The sequence below is a fragment of the Mytilus trossulus genome, chromosome 1 (assembly GCF_036588685.1).
Source record: "Mytilus trossulus isolate FHL-02 chromosome 1, PNRI_Mtr1.1.1.hap1, whole genome shotgun sequence".
NCBI lineage: Eukaryota > Metazoa > Mollusca > Bivalvia > Mytilida > Mytilidae > Mytilus > Mytilus trossulus.
The window spans coordinates 47,995,107-48,014,705 of record NC_086373.1 but is presented as its reverse complement, the minus strand read 5'-3'; the positions used below and the strand labels follow the sequence as shown (position 1 = coordinate 48,014,705).

Below are 19,599 nucleotides of genomic sequence, written 5' to 3'. Positions count from 1 at the left end.
TTAAATTGTAAATGATTAGCGGAAATGGGATGGGAAGACATTCCTATAAATATCTCATGGGTAGTGGTTATATAAGAAAGATAGCCTGAACAATTGCAGATTTAAGAGAAAAATTTCCAAACACTTTTTTTCTTTTCAAAACAAAAAATTCAGATCAACAGATTTGCAAACCCGTAAGCTACAGCTAATTAGCCATAAAATCTAGTTATAACAGCATGCATGCACATTCAAATTTCTAATAAATTGTGTATATGGGTAAAAGCTAGCATAATACATAGGGAAAAGCACAAAACATTACATTTTATACAAATAATGTTAACTTTCAGGATATATTGTAACAAGAGTGCACACACTGAACTGTCTTGCCTTCTTTACTAATCATTGATATTATGTTGATTTTCCTAAGTATAAAGCTTTATTAAAAACTGTCACATAAACTTAACATTAACCAAGATAACTACATAAAGACCCATGAAAATGAGGTCAAGGTCAGATGACCCATGCCAGGCAGACATGTACAGCTAACAATGCTTCCATACAACAAATATAGTTACTTATAGTTTAAGAAAAATAGACCAAAACACAAAAAACTAAACACTGAACAATGAATAGTGAAAATGAGGTCTAGGTCAAATAAAACTGAACTTTTTTTCAAGTGGTCACTGAACCATGAAAATGAGGTCAAGGACATGTGACTGATGGAAACTTCGTAACATGAGGCATCTATATACAAAGTATGAAGCATCCAGGTCTTCCACCTTCTAAAATATTAAGCTTTTAAAAAGTTAGCTAACGCCGCCGCCACCGGATCACTATCCCTATGTCGAGCTTTCTGCAACAAATGTTGAAGGCTCGACAAAAATCACACCACATGATCATGTGCCTCTACCAAATCAAGAAACTCCTTAGTGGGTGTCCTCTGTAGTTTTGGGAATTAGGTCTGGATTGCAAATCTAAAATACCAGTAGTCTCTGATCAATTCACTTGCATCTTTTCTAAGACAAGGGCCATTTAGACCTTATTGCTGGTGCATTGAATTTTATTAATGTGTATGTTGAATAAAATAATAACATGTACTTTTTATCCTGTTGGGGTTGAATATAGACTCTGTCAATCTAGCACAAAGCTCGATTTAAGGATGTACTTAGGTAAAATTTAAAAAAAATGTAGAAATTAAAATTGATACTATAACGCAGAAGAGCATTAGTAATGACAAAATAAGCTTTTTAAATATTAAAAGGTTATGGAGCTCTTTTTCAAGATGTTTTGTTTTTTAAAAATGATGGGAAAAGGCCAATTTCGACATTTACCTTATATTTGCATTGATATTATTTTGGTCTCAAATTGCAAGAAAAGAAATCAAGAATGTGTTTAAATTTTTTATGAGCTATTAAAGTGTTATGTATAGAGAAAAAATGGGTGTTATGGGGTAAAAATATCTGTATTGTAAGAAAAAATCCTAAGAGTCCTAACATCTAACACATATTCCTAAACCTGCCTCCAGTACATCCTTAAATAGAAAAAAAACTTTGATATGCAACCATATGTTATATATGTATAGCTGAAAGTGCAAAAATCAAAGATACATATACTTTATATGAGTAATAAGCATTTAAGGAAGACATCTCAGACTACTACTCTACAATTGTTTAGCTCTACAAATTACCACTGATGTTAGTATCAACCAAAGGCCATCCGTTAGACCCATTAGATAATATATCTTGTGTAAACAAAATCATTTTTTGTTTATCAAAGCGTGCTAGATAAAAGATAAATAAAAAAAGATGTGTTTAAAAAAATTGAAAAATTGAATTTTGAATAAGTGTTCTATTTTTAACTATATATATAATGTGATATGTATATTTCTATTTTTGGAACACTAAATGTGCAAAGTTTCATGCATATCTTCTGTGGTGCCCAAAATATGTAAGACCTAATATTAAAGAAAAGATACTCCTAAAAGCAAATGTTCATAAATGAAACATATGGGCCTCTTTGGCCGAATGGGCTAAGTAGTTACTACTGTAATCACTAGCCAGTCAACACTCAGTTTTTGAGTTCCAACCCCGCTTGTCTTGGTGCACTTGACTCCAATCTTAATCGACTAGGATTGTCAGTTCTCATTTCCTGGGGCACTCCAGCTTCCTCAACCTATAAAAACTGGCTGCCAAAAAATAGCCCAAAAGCTATGCTTCAAAGTGGCGTTAAAACACATAAAATCAAAATCAAATCATATCATCAATAATTGTTTTCAATTCAAGAAAAAAATGAATAAATCTGAAGTAAAATAATTTTACAAGATAAAAAAAAAAATTACGAGCATTTTGTTAAAAAATACCTACCACTAGAAGTTCCTCTATCCTCTGGTTGTCCTGATCCATCAATCCCAGAATCCCTGTCTCCATGTATTTCATGGCGTCTCTCATTTTTACCGACAGGATGGTCGGTCAAGGCTATCAACTGTAGTTGTATCTTTTCTCCCAGTGTAATATCTCTGATACGTAAACTATTGACATCTGATGGTATTATAGATCCATAAAGTTTCCCATTCTTCAACATTTGATAGCCCTAAAATTTTTGTATTTGTAAGTTGAATATCTGTTATTGTCAAAAAAAAAATTCTTGAAACGTGATGCCAAATAAATAAAAAGTTCAATTAATTTACTTTAGATATACTTCATAAAAGTTTGAACTTAATTCATCGTTTTTAATGTATTAAAAAGAACTGGACTACTGTGGATTCATTATTGTTTGTTGGATACCAATTTTGTGGATTTTGTAAGTACATGTATAAGTCAAAGGTTCAAAGAATTACAAAGCTTTTTCAGGCTTTTCAATTGACTATAGCAACAACATAACACCAAATGTTGCTGAAAACATAATTGTTTCCCAGTGTATGGATATAGGTACATTATCCAAGAAAACAAATGAATCCACAGTTCAACAACTGCAACTGAGGACAAAGGTACAGTATATAATTGTTTTCATTCTTTACTAGAAATAAAAAATGCAGGCGAAACATGTAGACCATAGCAAATAAAATTGAAGACCATATGAAGTGTTGTATTCAATTTTGAGTATTATAGAAATCAAAATGTAACAAAAATGCAATTATCTTTAAAACCAGCAGTTTCCAAATTTTAATTTATTCTTTTAAAAATGCTAACTTACAGATATTGAAGCATCACCAAACTGCTGAGGAGCCTGCCAACTGACATCTATACCATCTGTGTGAAGCCCTTCAAGCATAAGTTTTGGAGATTTAGGGGCTGCAGGGGCTGACACAGGTAGTGAGTTTGACATAGGACTATCACTGAGTGAGAAGACATGGGAACTGTCAGGGTCAACTCTATTAAACCCAGCAATGGCCTTGACATTGATGTCATGTGTCTGTTCAGGGGGAAGGTCATTCAAATAGTACTGGTAGCCATTACGATTGCTGGCTTTACTTGCTGTGATTTTTCCATACCATTTACCATCCACATAAATTCTGAAAAAATAAAAATTACTTGACTGAAAAAAATTTAGTGACTAAAAACAAATGAAATGTTTCCTTATTGGGTTTTGTTAAAAGCATTAATAATCACATTAGATGTATAATTCATATGTCAGAATCCCTTCTTTTAATAGACTGAAAGGAATCCCAAGGTATTCCAACATTAAATTTTATTAACCAAGGCTGTTAGATTAGGTCATAGTTTCATGGTTGATTAGCTAATAGTTTCATGGCTGAAGCATAAAAATAAAATATAAGAATTAAATGCTTCTTTTTGTAAGAATTGATTGTGCTTGTAATTTTTATTATACAAAATGTATTTTGGTCAATGTTTTACACCCAACTAAAATCTTCTGAAACCAAACTAAAATATTCATATGTAACCTAGAGCTATAACTACCCATTCATTACCTACCCATATAAAGAAATATCCTCTTCATTAGAAGAATAAGTGTGTCCTTCTGGTCTGTTCCAGGAAATTAACACACATCCTGCTTTATGTGAGGGTTGCTGGGTAATTGCAACTGCAGGTGGCCTCCTTGGACATGTGATGTGAAGTTTACGTGAAGGCTCACTTTCGATGCCACCTTGTTGGGCAACAGCCACAACATAAACACTCATAGTTCTACCTATAATCAAGAAAGCATAAGGAAGGCATAACTTCAAAATGTCAAATAAGATTATAAATCATTACTGAAATAGCATTGAATTCAATATGATTATTGAGAAGAAAACAGAATATGTAGTACAACGGAAAAAAACCTATTCATTATTCTACTAACAAATAGATGTGTATGAAATCACTTACCAAAGGAGTAATTTAAGAAGGGTCCACATTTGGTTTTGAATATAAAGTCAATAGTTTTAAGATAAAAAATATTACAAATGATAAAAATACATTTAAACACAAATGGGTCAGAAATAAAGATGTTGGTGACAGAGGACAAAAATGTCTGGATTTCAACAAAATTTAGAACTAGGAAACATAAAGTGCAGGTTTCAAGAAACTAAATTCAGTCAGATATGTAAATAGTTCAATCGTACATAATCAATATGATTTGAATTACTGGTGATTTGTTTTTAAACAAGAAAATAGTATTTTCAATCTTTTAGAGACATATGGGAGATAACTCTATTCATCTAGTCTGTATTTGATAATGTGTTCCCATGCATGTGATACACATATCTTTATTACCTATTGATAAATTCATTACATGTATGTAGGGTTTATTTTAATGTTTCCTTGACTCATACTAATTCTTTTCAGATTGAATTCATCATAAAAACTAAGTAAAAGGAAAGACAACTCTTACCTGCCACCATATTGTTGATCAGCATTTGTCTGGTGTCCTTATTCCTCACTCTACCTAAGGGTTTATTATCTACATAAATCTGGAATCCTTTGATCTGTAGATCTTTGTGGAAACTTGGTTGATCCCATTCTATCAAAGCCTAAAATAAAGAAGAAAGAAAATGTAATCATTGTAATTATCTATCATTATAAACTTGTGCTTTTTACATCTGCTCCATAAAATTAAAACTTTCAAAGAATAAAAGTGCTTCATATTGATTTTGAGGATTTTCTGTCTTTTTTTAAACATCTGCACAAAAGTGAATAACTTTAAATTTCAAATCTAAGTAATAAATTGCTAAAATATAAGCTCTAAAAGAAATATAATATATGACTCAACCACAATTTACCAGTTGATATCTACAAATATTGTTTTTATTTTATTGAATTTGTATTTATCAGGGCTTAGTATTTCTTGAAGTGTTGTGGACCATTGTCTATCCGTTCTAATGGAGTTGCCCTTACCTGGTACATATCTACACTGACAATCTTTAGTTTAGGTGCACGTGGTGGTCCAACAGTGGTATAATAGATGACAGATGAAGAGGTCTGTATTTCACATGGCTGTTCTCCATGTAACATTGTATAATTGGCAATAACATACACCCTGAAATAAATAAAATGTAAAATTATAAACCAGCATTCGATATTAAATTTGGGAAACAATTTGCAACTTCTAAGACCTTATCTCTTCATTATTCATTCAACTATTTATCAATCATATATTACATCTATATACTGAAAGCAAAAAGTGTAAATAAGTGAAATGCAGTCAGACTTTTGTTTTCAGGGACAGGTTATTTAAAAGTTGTATTTATATATATAAATACAAATTTGATTGATTGTTGGTGTTAATACTGTGGATTCATTTTCATTCTTGAATTTTGTTGATTTAGTGATTATTGATTATAGGTTATAGGGTTGTATGTGCACTTATGTAAATCACACAATCAAATATTCAGGAAAATAGGTATCCTTGAAAATAAATGAATCCACAGTATTTTCAACTTCACAAAAGAAGATATCACATCTGCTGATTGATAAAATGTAAATACCTGTAGGTCATACCAGAAACCAATCCTTTTATATCACATCTATCTTTATCTATAACATTCCAACAATGTTGTAAGCCTCTCACTGGCTTATTATGCTCAACCAAGTTACATTCAAAACTGAAAAAAATATAAAAAATGTACATCAATTTTTCCAGATAACCATTATAATTTAACATATTAAAAAAATTCCCCCAATAAAATCTCTGTAAGATAAATTCATATTTGAATTAATGATAAATAATGCTTGTATGCCACCAAAGAACCTGGAAGATAATTTTATCAACTTAAATGGTACATTTCTAGCTAAGGTGTTTCATTAAAAATAATTAAAAATAATCATTTGAGGGTCTATGGAGGCACTTCATAGGCAAATGTTAATAAATAGTAGGTGCTATAAAATTTTGTAGTATAAAATAGTTCATGGTAAATATATTTCGTAGAAGACCCCATGTATCCTGTATGTGATCATACAGCAAAATTTGTATAAAACAGACATTTCAACTGTTGTGCAGTGGTTGTTATTTGTTGATGTGGTTCACAAGTATGTCTCATGATTTTCATAAAGAGGTCTGACTGTACAATCCACAAATAATAACCGGTCTAGTTTATCTTTCTGTGAAACATGTGGAAATTAATTAAAACTTACCTGATATCACTATTATTGATTTCTTTAGCAAACTTTGTCCCAACAATATTGACAACATGCAGCAACAGTTTATATTTAGGGTCTACTCCTTTTGTAGATCTCTTCCAACACACACGGAGACCATTCTTACCACGACTTTCAACACTAATAGAGGGCGCTGGAAGGATTCCATCTCCATCACTAGTTATCATCTGAAAAATACACATTATTTGCTCATTGTTGTCATAAGCAGTTTTCCCTTATATGGCAATAATTAAATCTCTAATACTTGTTCATTCTTCAACAATTGCAATATCAAATGCACACAATAATTTTTAAACTAATAGTAATTGAGATTTAAGTTTTTTGGCTGAGTTTGGAGAAAATTAAAGGCTGGTGGACAAAATATCATAAATGCACATCATAATATAATCTAAAATAAGAAAAGGGGAAAACATGAGAGGGCAAACATCCTTACAATCTTGTTATCTTTCATCAATAACTTTTATAAAATTTCATTCTGACAACTTTTTCTATGGTCCTTATTTCTTCATTATTTTAAAAACTTACCTGTCCTTCATCAATAATTCTCCTTCTGCTGGCCCCTAACTTGTCACCAGGGACAGCCACCCGTCGTTCTTCAACAAAGCTGCCATCTACAGTACTACTATTTAGTTCAACCTCATCCTGGACTTCAAGAAGAGCCAATCGCTGCTTTCTACCTCCAGAATGACGGCTGGATTTTGGAGTTTCTGGAGGTCTTGGAGAATATTCAGATTTTCTTTCAACAACACCCTCATATTCCTTCAGTCTCCTTGAGCTACCTCTACCAATTTCTCTCTCACGTCTTTGAACTCTGACCTCATCATATGGTCTCTGTGCATCCATGACAACCATACTTCCTTCACTGGGGAGGGCATAATCATCAGTTTCTGTTTCTGTATCAGTTTCAGAGGTTTCAGAATCAGAATCAGTTTCACTACTTTCACTTTCACTTTCAGATTCCTCTGACATAGAAGCTAGTCTTTGCCTAGAACGTCCCCCTGGAGGTTTCTTTGAATCATCTGTCATACTGCTTTGGTCTAAAAAATAAAAATATAAGATGATTAGAGAGCTTAAATATCCTTATACTGATCTCTGTTGATTTTACAATAAGGAGATATGGTATGATTGCCAATGAGGCAACAATGAAACAAGCAACAATGTCATAGAATGTCTTTCAATAATGACAAAAAACCATACCATATGTTAAGCTATAAAAAGCCCTTGATGACATAGGGGAACACAATACAAAAAGGGGCTGATTAAAGTTTATATCAATAAACAAAAGCAGTTATGTCAGCAAGCAACCAATAACAATACTATTCCTGGTATCCTTTTTTGGTAATCTAATATGATTTATTTATCAACTCATTGTAGTTTATTCAGTGATTCTCTATGTAAACAATGAAATTTTTCCCTCAAAACATGTGGGCATAAAAAAAATCAATTGAATATGTTGTTTCTGACTAAAAACACATTAATTACGACACCAATGAAAAACAGGACAAGAAACCATGCATGTGCTAAAAATAGATATAGTGCAAAAGGAGTCTACATTAAAGGCAAAAATAAAAACAGCCTTTTTTTTTTTTATCAAATTGAATATTATTTTGTATGTTGGTGTGTAAAGGCTTAAAATATCTACTACCTCTTCATTAGAAGTACCCTTAACCACAATAAACTGTCTTGCAAGTTGCAACTGGTCAAATATATTCTCATTGCATTAAAGCTCTTTATAAATTGAAAGCTTTGAAATAAAAACTTGATATACAAAACATTGAAAATCAGGAAATTCAGTCTTTAGTGTTCTCCATATATGTTGAGTTTCAGTTCTTTCTGTTTCTTATTGAGATATTATTATAAACATAAACATGTGCTCTAATAGTTCTCTTATATACAATCAATCAAACAGATAAACTTCCAAGTCCAAACAGGTAATTAATTAGCACGCATATTGTTAATTCTTATAAATAATTAATCCAAAGTCATTACCCAAAACATATAGCCTAATGAGATAAACCTTGAAAAAGTATACTGCATAATTAATGCCATCAATATAAGGTTCAAAATCTTAAATAATAATTTGACCTATAAATTTAGGTTTAAAATATTCCAAAATAACATTTCTTGGTTTTGAAATAAATTTAAGTGCTGTTACAGCGCAGCAAATTCAACAAGTTTTAATACAAAATAAATTTTAACTTTTTAAAACAGCTGTCATTTTTTGATAGTTTTTAGTGAAAACAATATTGATCTGACCCCTTGAAAGAGGATATGAATGTAGTTGGCACTATTTTACTTGTGAAAAAACAACAACAATGTAAAACTGAAAACCTAGTTACAACAAAACAAATAGTAAAACATAGAAATGTGCAGAATGGTCAACATTGTTAGAGGAAAATAAAACCAAAGGGTTAGATCTACATTAAAAAAAAATGCATTGTCGATTGTTCTTACCCTCAGAATCCGCTGAAAATTATCATAAAAAATACTTTTTAAAACTTTGTTTATACAAGTATTTATGTACTTATAATCCCTGGTATACATTGTTATAAGTAAAATAAGGTCAATATGAATGGATTTAAAGAACAAAACCTGCAGTTTTTCATACGAATTAACACCAGTGAAATTGTATCAACAAAAAAAATCCCAATTAAATATTTGTGGTTATTGTATTTAAAGTAATCTATTGAAACTAAATTTTTAATTATTTAAAAGCAAAAGTTTGGGTAATGATATTTAACATTTTAACCTGGTTCAGACCTCATGTAATTCTTTAGCCTAAGCATTGACAAAGAATTTGTATTCAAACTTCTTAAACATGATATACATATGTGTCTAAACAAATTGTATTTGAAGTTGAAATGGAAAGCTTTTGTTCAAGTAAGTTAATGTATTTCATTTACAAAATGTTTAATAAATGATTTACAGGGGAAAACAGAAGTACAAGCCATCATTGTACTTCAACCAACCCAACTCCTTCATATCTTCAATGTAGACAATAAAAGAAGATATAAGTAAATACAAGAATTTTTAACTGAATATGAGCATATTTCATGCATCCTTAGCAATCTATTGACCATGATTTATAACCTTGTGGAGCAAATGAAAGATCGGATTTTTCAAAAATTGGCACAAATGTAATGCGCCCAACTACAGATTGTTTAACATTGTCACTTTTCAATGAATATTTTTCTAAGGATTAAGTTGTTTAAAAGATGCATAAAATCAGCTGTATTTTTCAGTCCACAACATGCATACATATCAAATAAAATGAAATAATTGTTAAAACATCAAGTGAATATCATTCTGAAATAAAATAAAATATTCATTAATTATTCAAAGTGAGCATAACTAATTAACATGTGACATGCTGTTGTTATTACAACATTTTCATCTCTTTCAGCTGTGAACTTTACCGATCATGACATGCAGATAATTAAGACATGTGATTGCTTATATTGAGCAGTGACCTTGCATCACTGTGACCTGTGAACTTTGCAGACAACATTGACTTTGGACAAACCTTCAACAGCAATGGCATCCAGTACAAGCTGATTTCTGAACATGGTTCCATATGTGTCCAAGCATTGTAGGCCTTTACTGATATCTTTTGTATTGATTTTATCTGTATCATCACTATCACTCTGATCATCCCTCCATTTGTTGTACTCTTTCAGTGTCATTGGCGCATCTGGTTTCTTTTTCTTATGTTTATATTTCTTCTTTCTTTCCTTAGGACTAGCATCTCTTCCAGACAATGCCTCATGATCATAAATCTTGTGCTTACTTTTTGACCTTTCAGTGTCCAATCTTGAACTTCTTTCTTTTGATGAACTTCTTCTATTCAGCATTTCATCAGCATCATATTTAGGATCTAAAAACTCCCTTCTTGATCTGTCTTGACCTCTGAAATTGACCACATCTCTTCTGGAGGTCTCAGGGCTACTGTGCCTACCAAAGTAACCCCTCCTATCATCTTCAGGACTAGCATTATAGTAACCTTCATGATTTCTGTAGGACTTTCTCTGACCAGCCTCTGGACTCCTGTCACTATACATGTTATGTGAAGATCGTCTGCTTCTATCAGTACGTCTCTCAATCTCATCAGGACTGCTATCATACACAATGTTTCCATGGCGACCTGGGGAATGTCTTTCTCTGTGCCTCCTTGTGTTATTCTCTTGTGGTAACATTTTATATCTCTCCCCATGTGGAAGTTCTTGTTGCCGTGGAGGCAGAGGTTCGAAATCTTCAGATGATTCATCATCTTCATCCCAATACCCATCATCTCTTCCTGGTTGATCATCACGTGGTCGTCCATAGTTACCATGGTAATAAAGATCAGGGTCTTCATATTCTTCATAGTTATTGTGAATACCTTGTTCATGAAGGAAATGGTTGAAATCCTGTTGGGTAAAACTTCTTGGCCTTGAAAGATCTCTCTCATGATGTGATGGGGAATAATCTTGTCTACGTCTCATAGTATTTGTATCATATCTAGAAGTTCTGGTCCTGGTTCTTTCAATGTTACGGGCACCTGACATGATTGGATATCGTTTTATCCTATCAGGACTTGGACCATCAAAAGATCGAGGCTGATGAGACAAGACATGGCTGTCATGTCTATATCTTTGATTTTGATAAGGAGACAAGTTACGGTTCTCATGATGAGGTATATCCTCTTGTGACCTTGACATCCTCCGATGCCTTCTAAATTTTCCTCTAGGTCCATTTGGTGGATGAAGAACATTGTTCTCTTCATACTCACTGTTGTCATTTTCATTTTCCATTTCCTGAAAGTGTCTCATGTATTGGTTAACTATTTGTTTACCCGCCACAACAGGTGGTGCCTTCATTTGAAACACTCTAGTAGCACTATTCACAGGATTTTCAAATGCTTTTGTTGATTGAACAAAATGACGAAATTTCACCCAATCAAATTTCATTTTAGGTTTGTGTTTGTAAATTTTTGGTGCAAGCCCAGACAGTATGAAATTTTGTTGTGTTAGAAAATTTGTCATTGCTGTTGCCACCATTTTGAAAGTAATGCCACTAAAAGGCTTATGCTCCTCCATTTTAATGTCCACAGATTTCAAGGTTCCAAGTTTTCCTAACATTCTTAAAGATAATGGTTTCTTTCTTGGTTCGTTAATTACTGGAATTGAAGTTCGTTTTGACATTGGATCAATAAACCCAGAAGGGGGCATTTCAGCTGGTGATAATGCTCTTTCCATTCCATATGGCTCATGAAAAGCATCATGTGGATGAAGAGAGCTTTTTCTACTGACAATATTTGAAGCATATGACTGCCGTCTACTAATTTCTGTTCTTTCACTATGCGGTGGTTCTGGTTGGTATGAATATTCCTGACTGGCTAAAGAATTCACTCTTTGATTTTTTATTGCCTTTTCAAAATTGTTGACCCCTCTCCCAACTGTCATTGCTCTGGAAATGTAATCAGCTCTATTGACTTGATGCAGATCCTGTTTTGAGTCCCTACTTTTTAAAGGTTTTGCTAATGGTTGTTCAGGTTCCATTCCTGGGTATTCCTGACTGGCTAAAGAATTCATTCTTTGATTTTTGATTGCCTTTTCAAATTTGTTGACCCCTTTCCCAACTGTCATTGCTCTAGAAATGTAATCAGCTCTATTGACTTGATGCAGATCCTGTTTTGAGTCCCTACTTTTAAAAGGTTTTGCTAATGGTTGTTCAAGTTCCATTCCTGGGGATTTAGATATGGTATCTGATGAGAAACTTCCTGTGTGTATTGACTGTTGTTTATTGTATAGATCTAGACTTTCATTCAAACTGGTATCTCCTCTTCTCCTAAGAGGTCGGACATCTGAGTAAACAACCAGAAAAAGTTTGCATGTTTTAAATCAGTATAAACGTCCATGATCTAAGTAAACAACTAGAAAATAAATGCCTATTTGGTTTCGAAATACAAATAGAATATTAAATGTTGCAAATTCAACACCTCAAGTCCTCAATCCAGTATAAAAAATATATATAAAAAAAATGGTACATGATGTTAAAATGCTAAAAAAAAAATGATCGAAAAGGTACCATACATTTGTTATAAAATAATAATTCATACCAATCATTATTCATGATTCAAATTAAAAGCAGACTACAGTAAATTCAGAATTTCTGATTGTAAAATAATGGACAACAATCAAATATTAATTATTGCAATACCATTTAAAGATGCAAACTGATGCATGTATAAGATATCAGAATGCAAGTTCTTATTATAGTGATACTTACCAAGTCTCAATATTTGCATTATTAAAAACCTTGCAATAATTTCTGAATTTACAGTATTCCACTGAAAATTTTTAACAATATTACTAAAACTCTGTCACAAGATTTCATATTTAAAACATCAAATGTCCCAAACAAAAAATGCCGTCTGCTATGATGATCTTTGTTAGTAAAATGCTTTAAATTCTGTATCACCTAGACATATTACAATGTCATCTAACATTTAATAATTACAATAGCCTGTTGTTTTTCCCAAAGGCTTCCATATGTCACAATAAGTTTATTGGATTTGGTCATAAAGGATTAGTAATGGTCCTCAAAATCAGTGAAATTTCAAATTAGAAATGAGTGAACATTTTATCCTAGGGTTAATCTGAATATTTTTTTGGCAATTCACAGTACATGCTATTGAAACTTTTCTGTTTGCTAAATTGGCTAAAATAATGTTATATAATTACTAGCAAATAATATATTCTTAACACAACTAGCTTTTTATTTTATGCCATATTAACTTACATTTTAACTTTTTTTTGCTGATTTAAATTGGACCTACCTTTATATTTCCGCTGTTCCACTTCAACTATGGTCTCAGGGATTTTTTTCATCCTGGTTTCATCTGAAATTTAAAAGGTCATCAAATTGAAAATCATATCCAGAAAATGTTCTTTTCCCTTGATATTGTCAATAAAAGTTAAAAATAACAAAATTCTAATAACTACATGTATTTGTTTCTATGCACATACAATAATAAACAAAGCTGGTCAATCAATTAGTTAGAAAATCAATATATAAATAGAATAGGGACTGATTGAAATTAATTATTAATAATATAAATATATAGGTATAAAACCATTAACATCACAATCAATTACCTATCAAGATAAAGTCAAAATACACAGGTACACGAACTTAAGAATTAAGATATCAAATACTGTGAATTCATTATTATTCTAAGGATAAGAATTTTTGTTGGTTTCATGGTTATAGGTGAACCCTGAATTTTAATATCCACGGAAGTACAAATTTTCTTTAGGCTTGTATGCAGACCTTAATTAAACCACAAAATCAAATATACACAAAAAAAAACCGAAAATTGATACACAAGAAAATAAATGAATCCACAGTAGAAACTATGCAAAGCCAAAAGTTTGAAGCTAAACCAAACAATTTGTCTGATATGCCCAATGAATGATTTGAAATGTCTTCATTTTCACGGTTTAAGTGCACGAAATTACCTTCCTAATTCTCATTTGATGGAAATATTATTTAATACTGACTAATGAGATGGTTAAAAATGAGCATTACATACATTAGTTTGTGCTCAATACATCAAATACACTTCATGAGGTGCAAGATAATTGTTAAAATTTTTAGTAGATAGATATCGGAAGATGTGGTATGAGTGCCAATGAGACAACTCTCCATCCAAGTCACAATTTATAAATGTAAACCATTATAGGTAGCGCTTTATAATTTTTCTTTAATTTCTACAATAAATTACAAATGATATAAGTGATCCCCCTTTTATTTGATATGACATTGCATCCTTTCCTGCAAATTGTTCATCAAGTACAGAAATGTGAAACAGTTGGACAAAATAAGTAAACAATTCCTAAACAGTACAATCTTTAATATTAAAGTAGAACTTTATTTATGAAAAAAAAATGGACATTTTATTCTTAAAATAGCAGGACAATTAACAACAAAAGTGTACATGTACCCGGTTGATAGACAGTCTGACCTAAAAGAATATTGATGTTTGGATAGAGTACAGCTAGAATGGGTTGGTAATTAAGCAGGTAGAAATACGATCACAATACAGAAGTAAATTGAATGCAGAGTATTCACATAAAAGCTGAATGCTATTTGTTACAGTATTACTGTCTAAGTGAATATTTCATAAATTATTGCATCACTAGTAAAACAGACTTTCTAAGGAAGAGTATGTTACTTTAAATTATGACTACCTTTTTGGTATTCTTAACAAAAAAAATTATCACATCATGTGCCATGAATAACATTCAAAAACACCAATTTCATGAAAATCCATGCAATGATATTATTATCATTTATTATTACTAATTACAACATTAACCATTCTCGTGTTATTCAATTGCCTGACAGTTGCTCTTTTATTTTCCATTTTGATGAAGAGCTGATCAAATTTTTTTTATTATGAAAATTAATTAGTTATTTTTTCAAAACTTTTTTTTCTCACAATTCCGGAGGGATGAAAAGAGGTTGTGTATTATACACAACTGCATACTATACATTGCTTAATACGGTACTCTTTGAGTGAATCTCATTGATTCAGGTGAACACATCACTGTTGACAATGATTAATTTAGTTCAACAAACAATATTTTATAAAATAGCTCTTGATAAAATTAAAACAGAATAAACCACTTTAAAAAAATGTTGTTAACACAAGTATGGTTTTGTTGTAGCATTTTATGATTAACAGATATGAAAATCTTTAGATGGAAATGTGAGATGCAAGGTTGCTGCAATATATCACTATTACCTCACATTAAAAGTGCTAGTTGAGATGAGAAATACAAAGTTCCTGAAACATTTTATGATAACCAGACATTTACATAGATGGAAATGAGAGATGCAAGGTTGATGCAACATTTCACAATTACCACACATTAAAAGACGCAGGTGGAAGATGAAAGAGACAGAATATTGTTGATACAATATTATAATGATACATATTTCTAAATGATGAAAGTGACTAAATCACACACTGGTGTTATGATTGTTCTCACCTAAGCGTCTTAATCTAACAACTACAATGTTGAAATACAGCACTTGTTAATATCCTAACTTCCTTTAGCAAAAGCTCATTACAAAAATACTAATGGTGTATTAATTGTAAGCTTGTTTTAAAAATGCCATTGAATAATATTACTTCATCTAGTAAAAATTATCTCACTACCATATTTAAACAAGAATGTGTCTATAGTACATGGATGCCCCACTCACACTTTCATTTTCTATTTTCAGTTGACTGTGAAATTGGGGTCAAAACTCTAATTTGGCATTAACATTATAAGATAATATCATAGGGAACATGTGTACCAAGTTTCAAGTTGATTGGACTTCAACTTCATAATTTTTTTTTTAACCTTAAGTGGGAAACATGAACGGATGGACAAACAGACAAATAGACGGACAGACAAACAGATGTACAGACAGAAAAACATATTGCCCCTAAATTGGAAATATAAATACTTACTAAATTTTATACCAAAACTTACAACTGTTCACCGATTTTATTTCAAAATATTAGGGATATAATTTCAAGTCTGAACAATGATTCCTCACAAATATTCAAATTGATCTTGGTAAAATTCAAAAGGAATCCACAAGTTGCATGAAAATTAATAAACATTTTTATGTTTTAAGTTTTGGTGCATTATTTTCTCTTTTAGTGTCTGCTTCCTTCTACAGAAATAGGCTACCATATATTTGAAAATGTGATCAATATCTTTTGGGACAATTTTATCAAATTACAATTTCAAATGGATAGACCCAGAAACTAAAAAGGATATGTGAAAGATGTCATGCTAGTAAATTAAAGTAAGGATAATTTTACAGGAGTTCGATTAAAACATTCTAATGCTTGAGTGCTTAAGCGGCTGACTGTTTTAAAAGTTTTTAACTCTTCTTTTTCTATGCATTTTTCTTACCTGAACGATGTGAACTTGCTGACCTCTGTGAACTTGAAGAGGTCACATCTTTTTTAAATCTATTTCTTTCATTAACTTCTGCTCTACTAGCTTTATTTATACTTTCTGTAGAAAAAGCATGCAACAACATCTATATAAACTAAATAAATCAAGCATTAAAGCCACAATAAAGACAAAATTGTCAAAGGTTTCTCCAACCTTTCCTGGGCCTTTCCTAGAATATCTAACGATTTATGGACACAGAAGATTTGGTCTCTGACCAATAACTTGGAAGATATAGTATTTTATGCAACTGTTGTACAAGTGAGATGTTAAGATGGATATAAAACCAGGTTTGAGTCACCACTTTCTACACATGAAAAAGCCTGTACCAAGTCAAGATTATGACAGTTGTTATTTGTTTGATGTGTTTGAGCTTTTAAATTTTCCCATTTGATAAGGGTCTTTCCAACGGGAATTTTCATCTTAATTCAAATACTTTTGTTGTTCTACTTTTTTTCAAAGCTATATAAATAAAATAAAGTTAATTAAGGGGACACAATTAAGAATTGTTGATAAAAAGTTATCTCCCTTACTATATATAGACAAATGTTAAAAGTGTATCTGATGAGTAAAAAATTGTTGAAGTTTGTGAAAATAATATCGGTTGAAATCTTTTACAAAAATGATTATGTTATTTTTGACACATACATAAATTCAACATATGCTTTTGACTTTTCCACCTAACAACCTGTTTTATACTTTTTATACTAAAACAAAAACCTCTTCCCTACGCTTAACAAGAAATATAATCCATTAGGTCAAACTGATGGATAATTTTACCAAACCTTGGCCATTATTTTATGTTCTGAATATGCATTAAACTTTTCCAATCAGGCAACAATCTAACTCAGTTTTCAAAATCCTCCATTTGTACACTATAACATAACCTCCTGTAAATTCAGAATCTTATTTTTGTAATAATTGTTGAAATGTAATGGGATTAGCATTGTATTGAATCTTTACTTGCATTTCGATTCCATTCTTTTCCCAAACAAATTTATTTCAAGGACATTTACATTTTGTCTTTGACTTGCACAAAATCCTTTTCAAATTTATTAGCAAATGGAAAACATCATGGAAAATGACAACTGCCTTGCCTAACTAAAAATAAACAAATAATTGCACATTTACAACAAGCATGCACACAACGTTAGCAAATAGCTTACCATCCATAGCCTGTAGGTAACCTGATCCTTCGTGTATCTCAATATACTCTAGGTATAGCTCCTCTTCTTCCAGACGTTTACCTTCAGGTGGCAGCACTATCTCACTTACATACAGGGGTAAGGTCACTTCTAGAAGATTTGATACTTTAGAGTCATCAACTTCGCCTGCAAGTAGTAATGTATTTTTTTATAACTTCTGATAACATTTTTTGCACGCATCATTTCTGAAATTGCATTTTTTTCAATTTTTACTTTTTTGTCCATTAATCAATAATAATAATGTCCCTTGAACCATATAACTCCTGAATATATTTTTTTTAAGCCATACAAATAAATACATTTGTATCTGTTATTTAAGGCACTCTTTAGAAAGCAAGAGCTTTTTAAATATTTTAACTTTGAGCATATTCCCTGCTATTTGTCCTGATTCACAATCATGTGTGCCATTGAATATTTTTGGATTTTAGGGCAACAGCTACGAGGCATACAAGTATGTAAGGTAGAAAACAGTAAAAAAAATAAAAAAAAAGTTTGGCATTCTTTTATTCACAAGACTATAAACAATTGAAATATCTCAGAAATAAATGAAGAATTTCAGTCTACTTGCTATTTATTGTGCATTTACTAAATTGTGTTGAGAATATTACAGCTAAAACCAAACATACATAAATCAATTTCTTGAAAGGGATCAATGACTTAAAAATTGTCCAATAGTAAATCCAGAATAAATCAGGCCTAACTCATGTTATTTCTATTGTGAATATATAAATCAAATTATTAAAAGCTGGGAAGTATTGATTTCAATACCTAAAATTTTTCTATTAGTTCATGATGAAATTTTTAATAAATGACCAGTTGTTCGTCTGTTTGAAGATAACAAATCTTCTAGTCAAAAGGCTTAGTCATAATTGATCACAGTGGGGTTGCTGCTCTACTAAGTACAATTAAAAAAGGTTAACAATGTATGGTTTTCTGCTGTAATAATATAGGAAAGATGAAAAAATAAAATATCCGAAATATATAAGTATTCAGTAGTATCTATAAGTATCATTTCTAAAACATATAAATGTAGGAAAACTGTAACAAATTGTTCATATAAAATTATTGTAAATATTTCTTAGCCACAAAATAATTTCAATTTCACTTTTGGCTCAGACAAAACGGAAAATCTAATATCTTTAAAAATGCTTATTTTAGTTTATCTTTTTTTTTAAACTGGCCATTCCAAATTCAATGCTATTCAAAACAAATATTGCTCAGGTTGAAGGCACAAAAATATCTTTTAAAGTCAGCTAAGAAATCTGCTTTCACTGAGCAATTTTGAATCAAACAAAAAACTTTTTTTTCTTTTAAATACCTTCTCCAAAAGGCATCAATTAAAAGGGGCCGTCATATTAGACTATGGATTACATACTAAAGTTTTAAACAAAATATTGTTGCTTTTCAAATTTCATACTTTGCGAGGCAAAAATTAAACAAACATGCAAATGTTTGCACCTGTCCTAAGTCAGGAATCTGATGTACAGTAGTTGTCGTTTGTTTATGTAATATATACGTGTTTCTCGTTTCTCGTTTTGTTTATATAGATTAGACCGTTGGTTTTCCCGTTTGAATGGTTTTACACTAGTAATTTTGGGGCCCTTTATAGCTTGTTGTTCGGTGTGAGCCAAGGCTCCGTGTTGAAGGCCGTACTTTAACCTATAATGGTTTAATTTTTAAATTGTTATTTGGATGGAGAGTTGTCTCATTGGCACTCACACCACATCTTCCTATATCTATAGCTATATTATTCTAAACACCCATGTTTTACTCACCCTCTGGTAAATCTACACATAACATACAATAAGTATCAAATTCATA

General features: G+C 31.3%; 1 protein-coding gene across 12 annotated transcripts in view; it reads right to left on the bottom strand.

Annotated features, from left to right (window-relative positions):
* Nucleotides 1-19,599, bottom strand: part of LOC134726026 (uncharacterized) — a 95,801-nt gene that overhangs the window by 27,821 nt on the left and 48,381 nt on the right. For 6 of the 12 annotated variants that reach the window (XM_063590483.1, XM_063590392.1, XM_063590419.1 and 3 more), the window contains 14 exons: nt 17,740-17,904; nt 16,532-16,636; nt 15,608-15,628; nt 13,390-13,452; nt 9,027-9,038; nt 7,098-7,609; nt 6,549-6,739; nt 5,903-6,019; nt 5,313-5,454; nt 4,810-4,948; nt 3,912-4,125; nt 3,172-3,490; nt 2,343-2,568; nt 1,667-1,759 (listed from right to left, as the gene is read on the bottom strand). In XM_063590483.1, coding sequence (XP_063446553.1) covers nt 1,667-1,759; nt 2,343-2,568; nt 3,172-3,490; nt 3,912-4,125; nt 4,810-4,948; nt 5,313-5,454; nt 5,903-6,019; nt 6,549-6,739; nt 7,098-7,609; nt 9,027-9,038; nt 13,390-13,452; nt 15,608-15,628; nt 16,532-16,636; nt 17,740-17,904 — 2,319 coding nt within the window. The remainder of the gene's footprint in view (nt 1-1,666; nt 1,760-2,342; nt 2,569-3,171; nt 3,491-3,911; nt 4,126-4,809; nt 4,949-5,312; nt 5,455-5,902; nt 6,020-6,548; nt 6,740-7,097; nt 7,610-9,026; nt 9,039-13,389; nt 13,453-15,607; nt 15,629-16,531; nt 16,637-17,739; nt 17,905-19,599) is intronic. The other 6 variants (XM_063590400.1, XM_063590410.1, XM_063590460.1 and 3 more) reach the window with 6 other exon arrangements.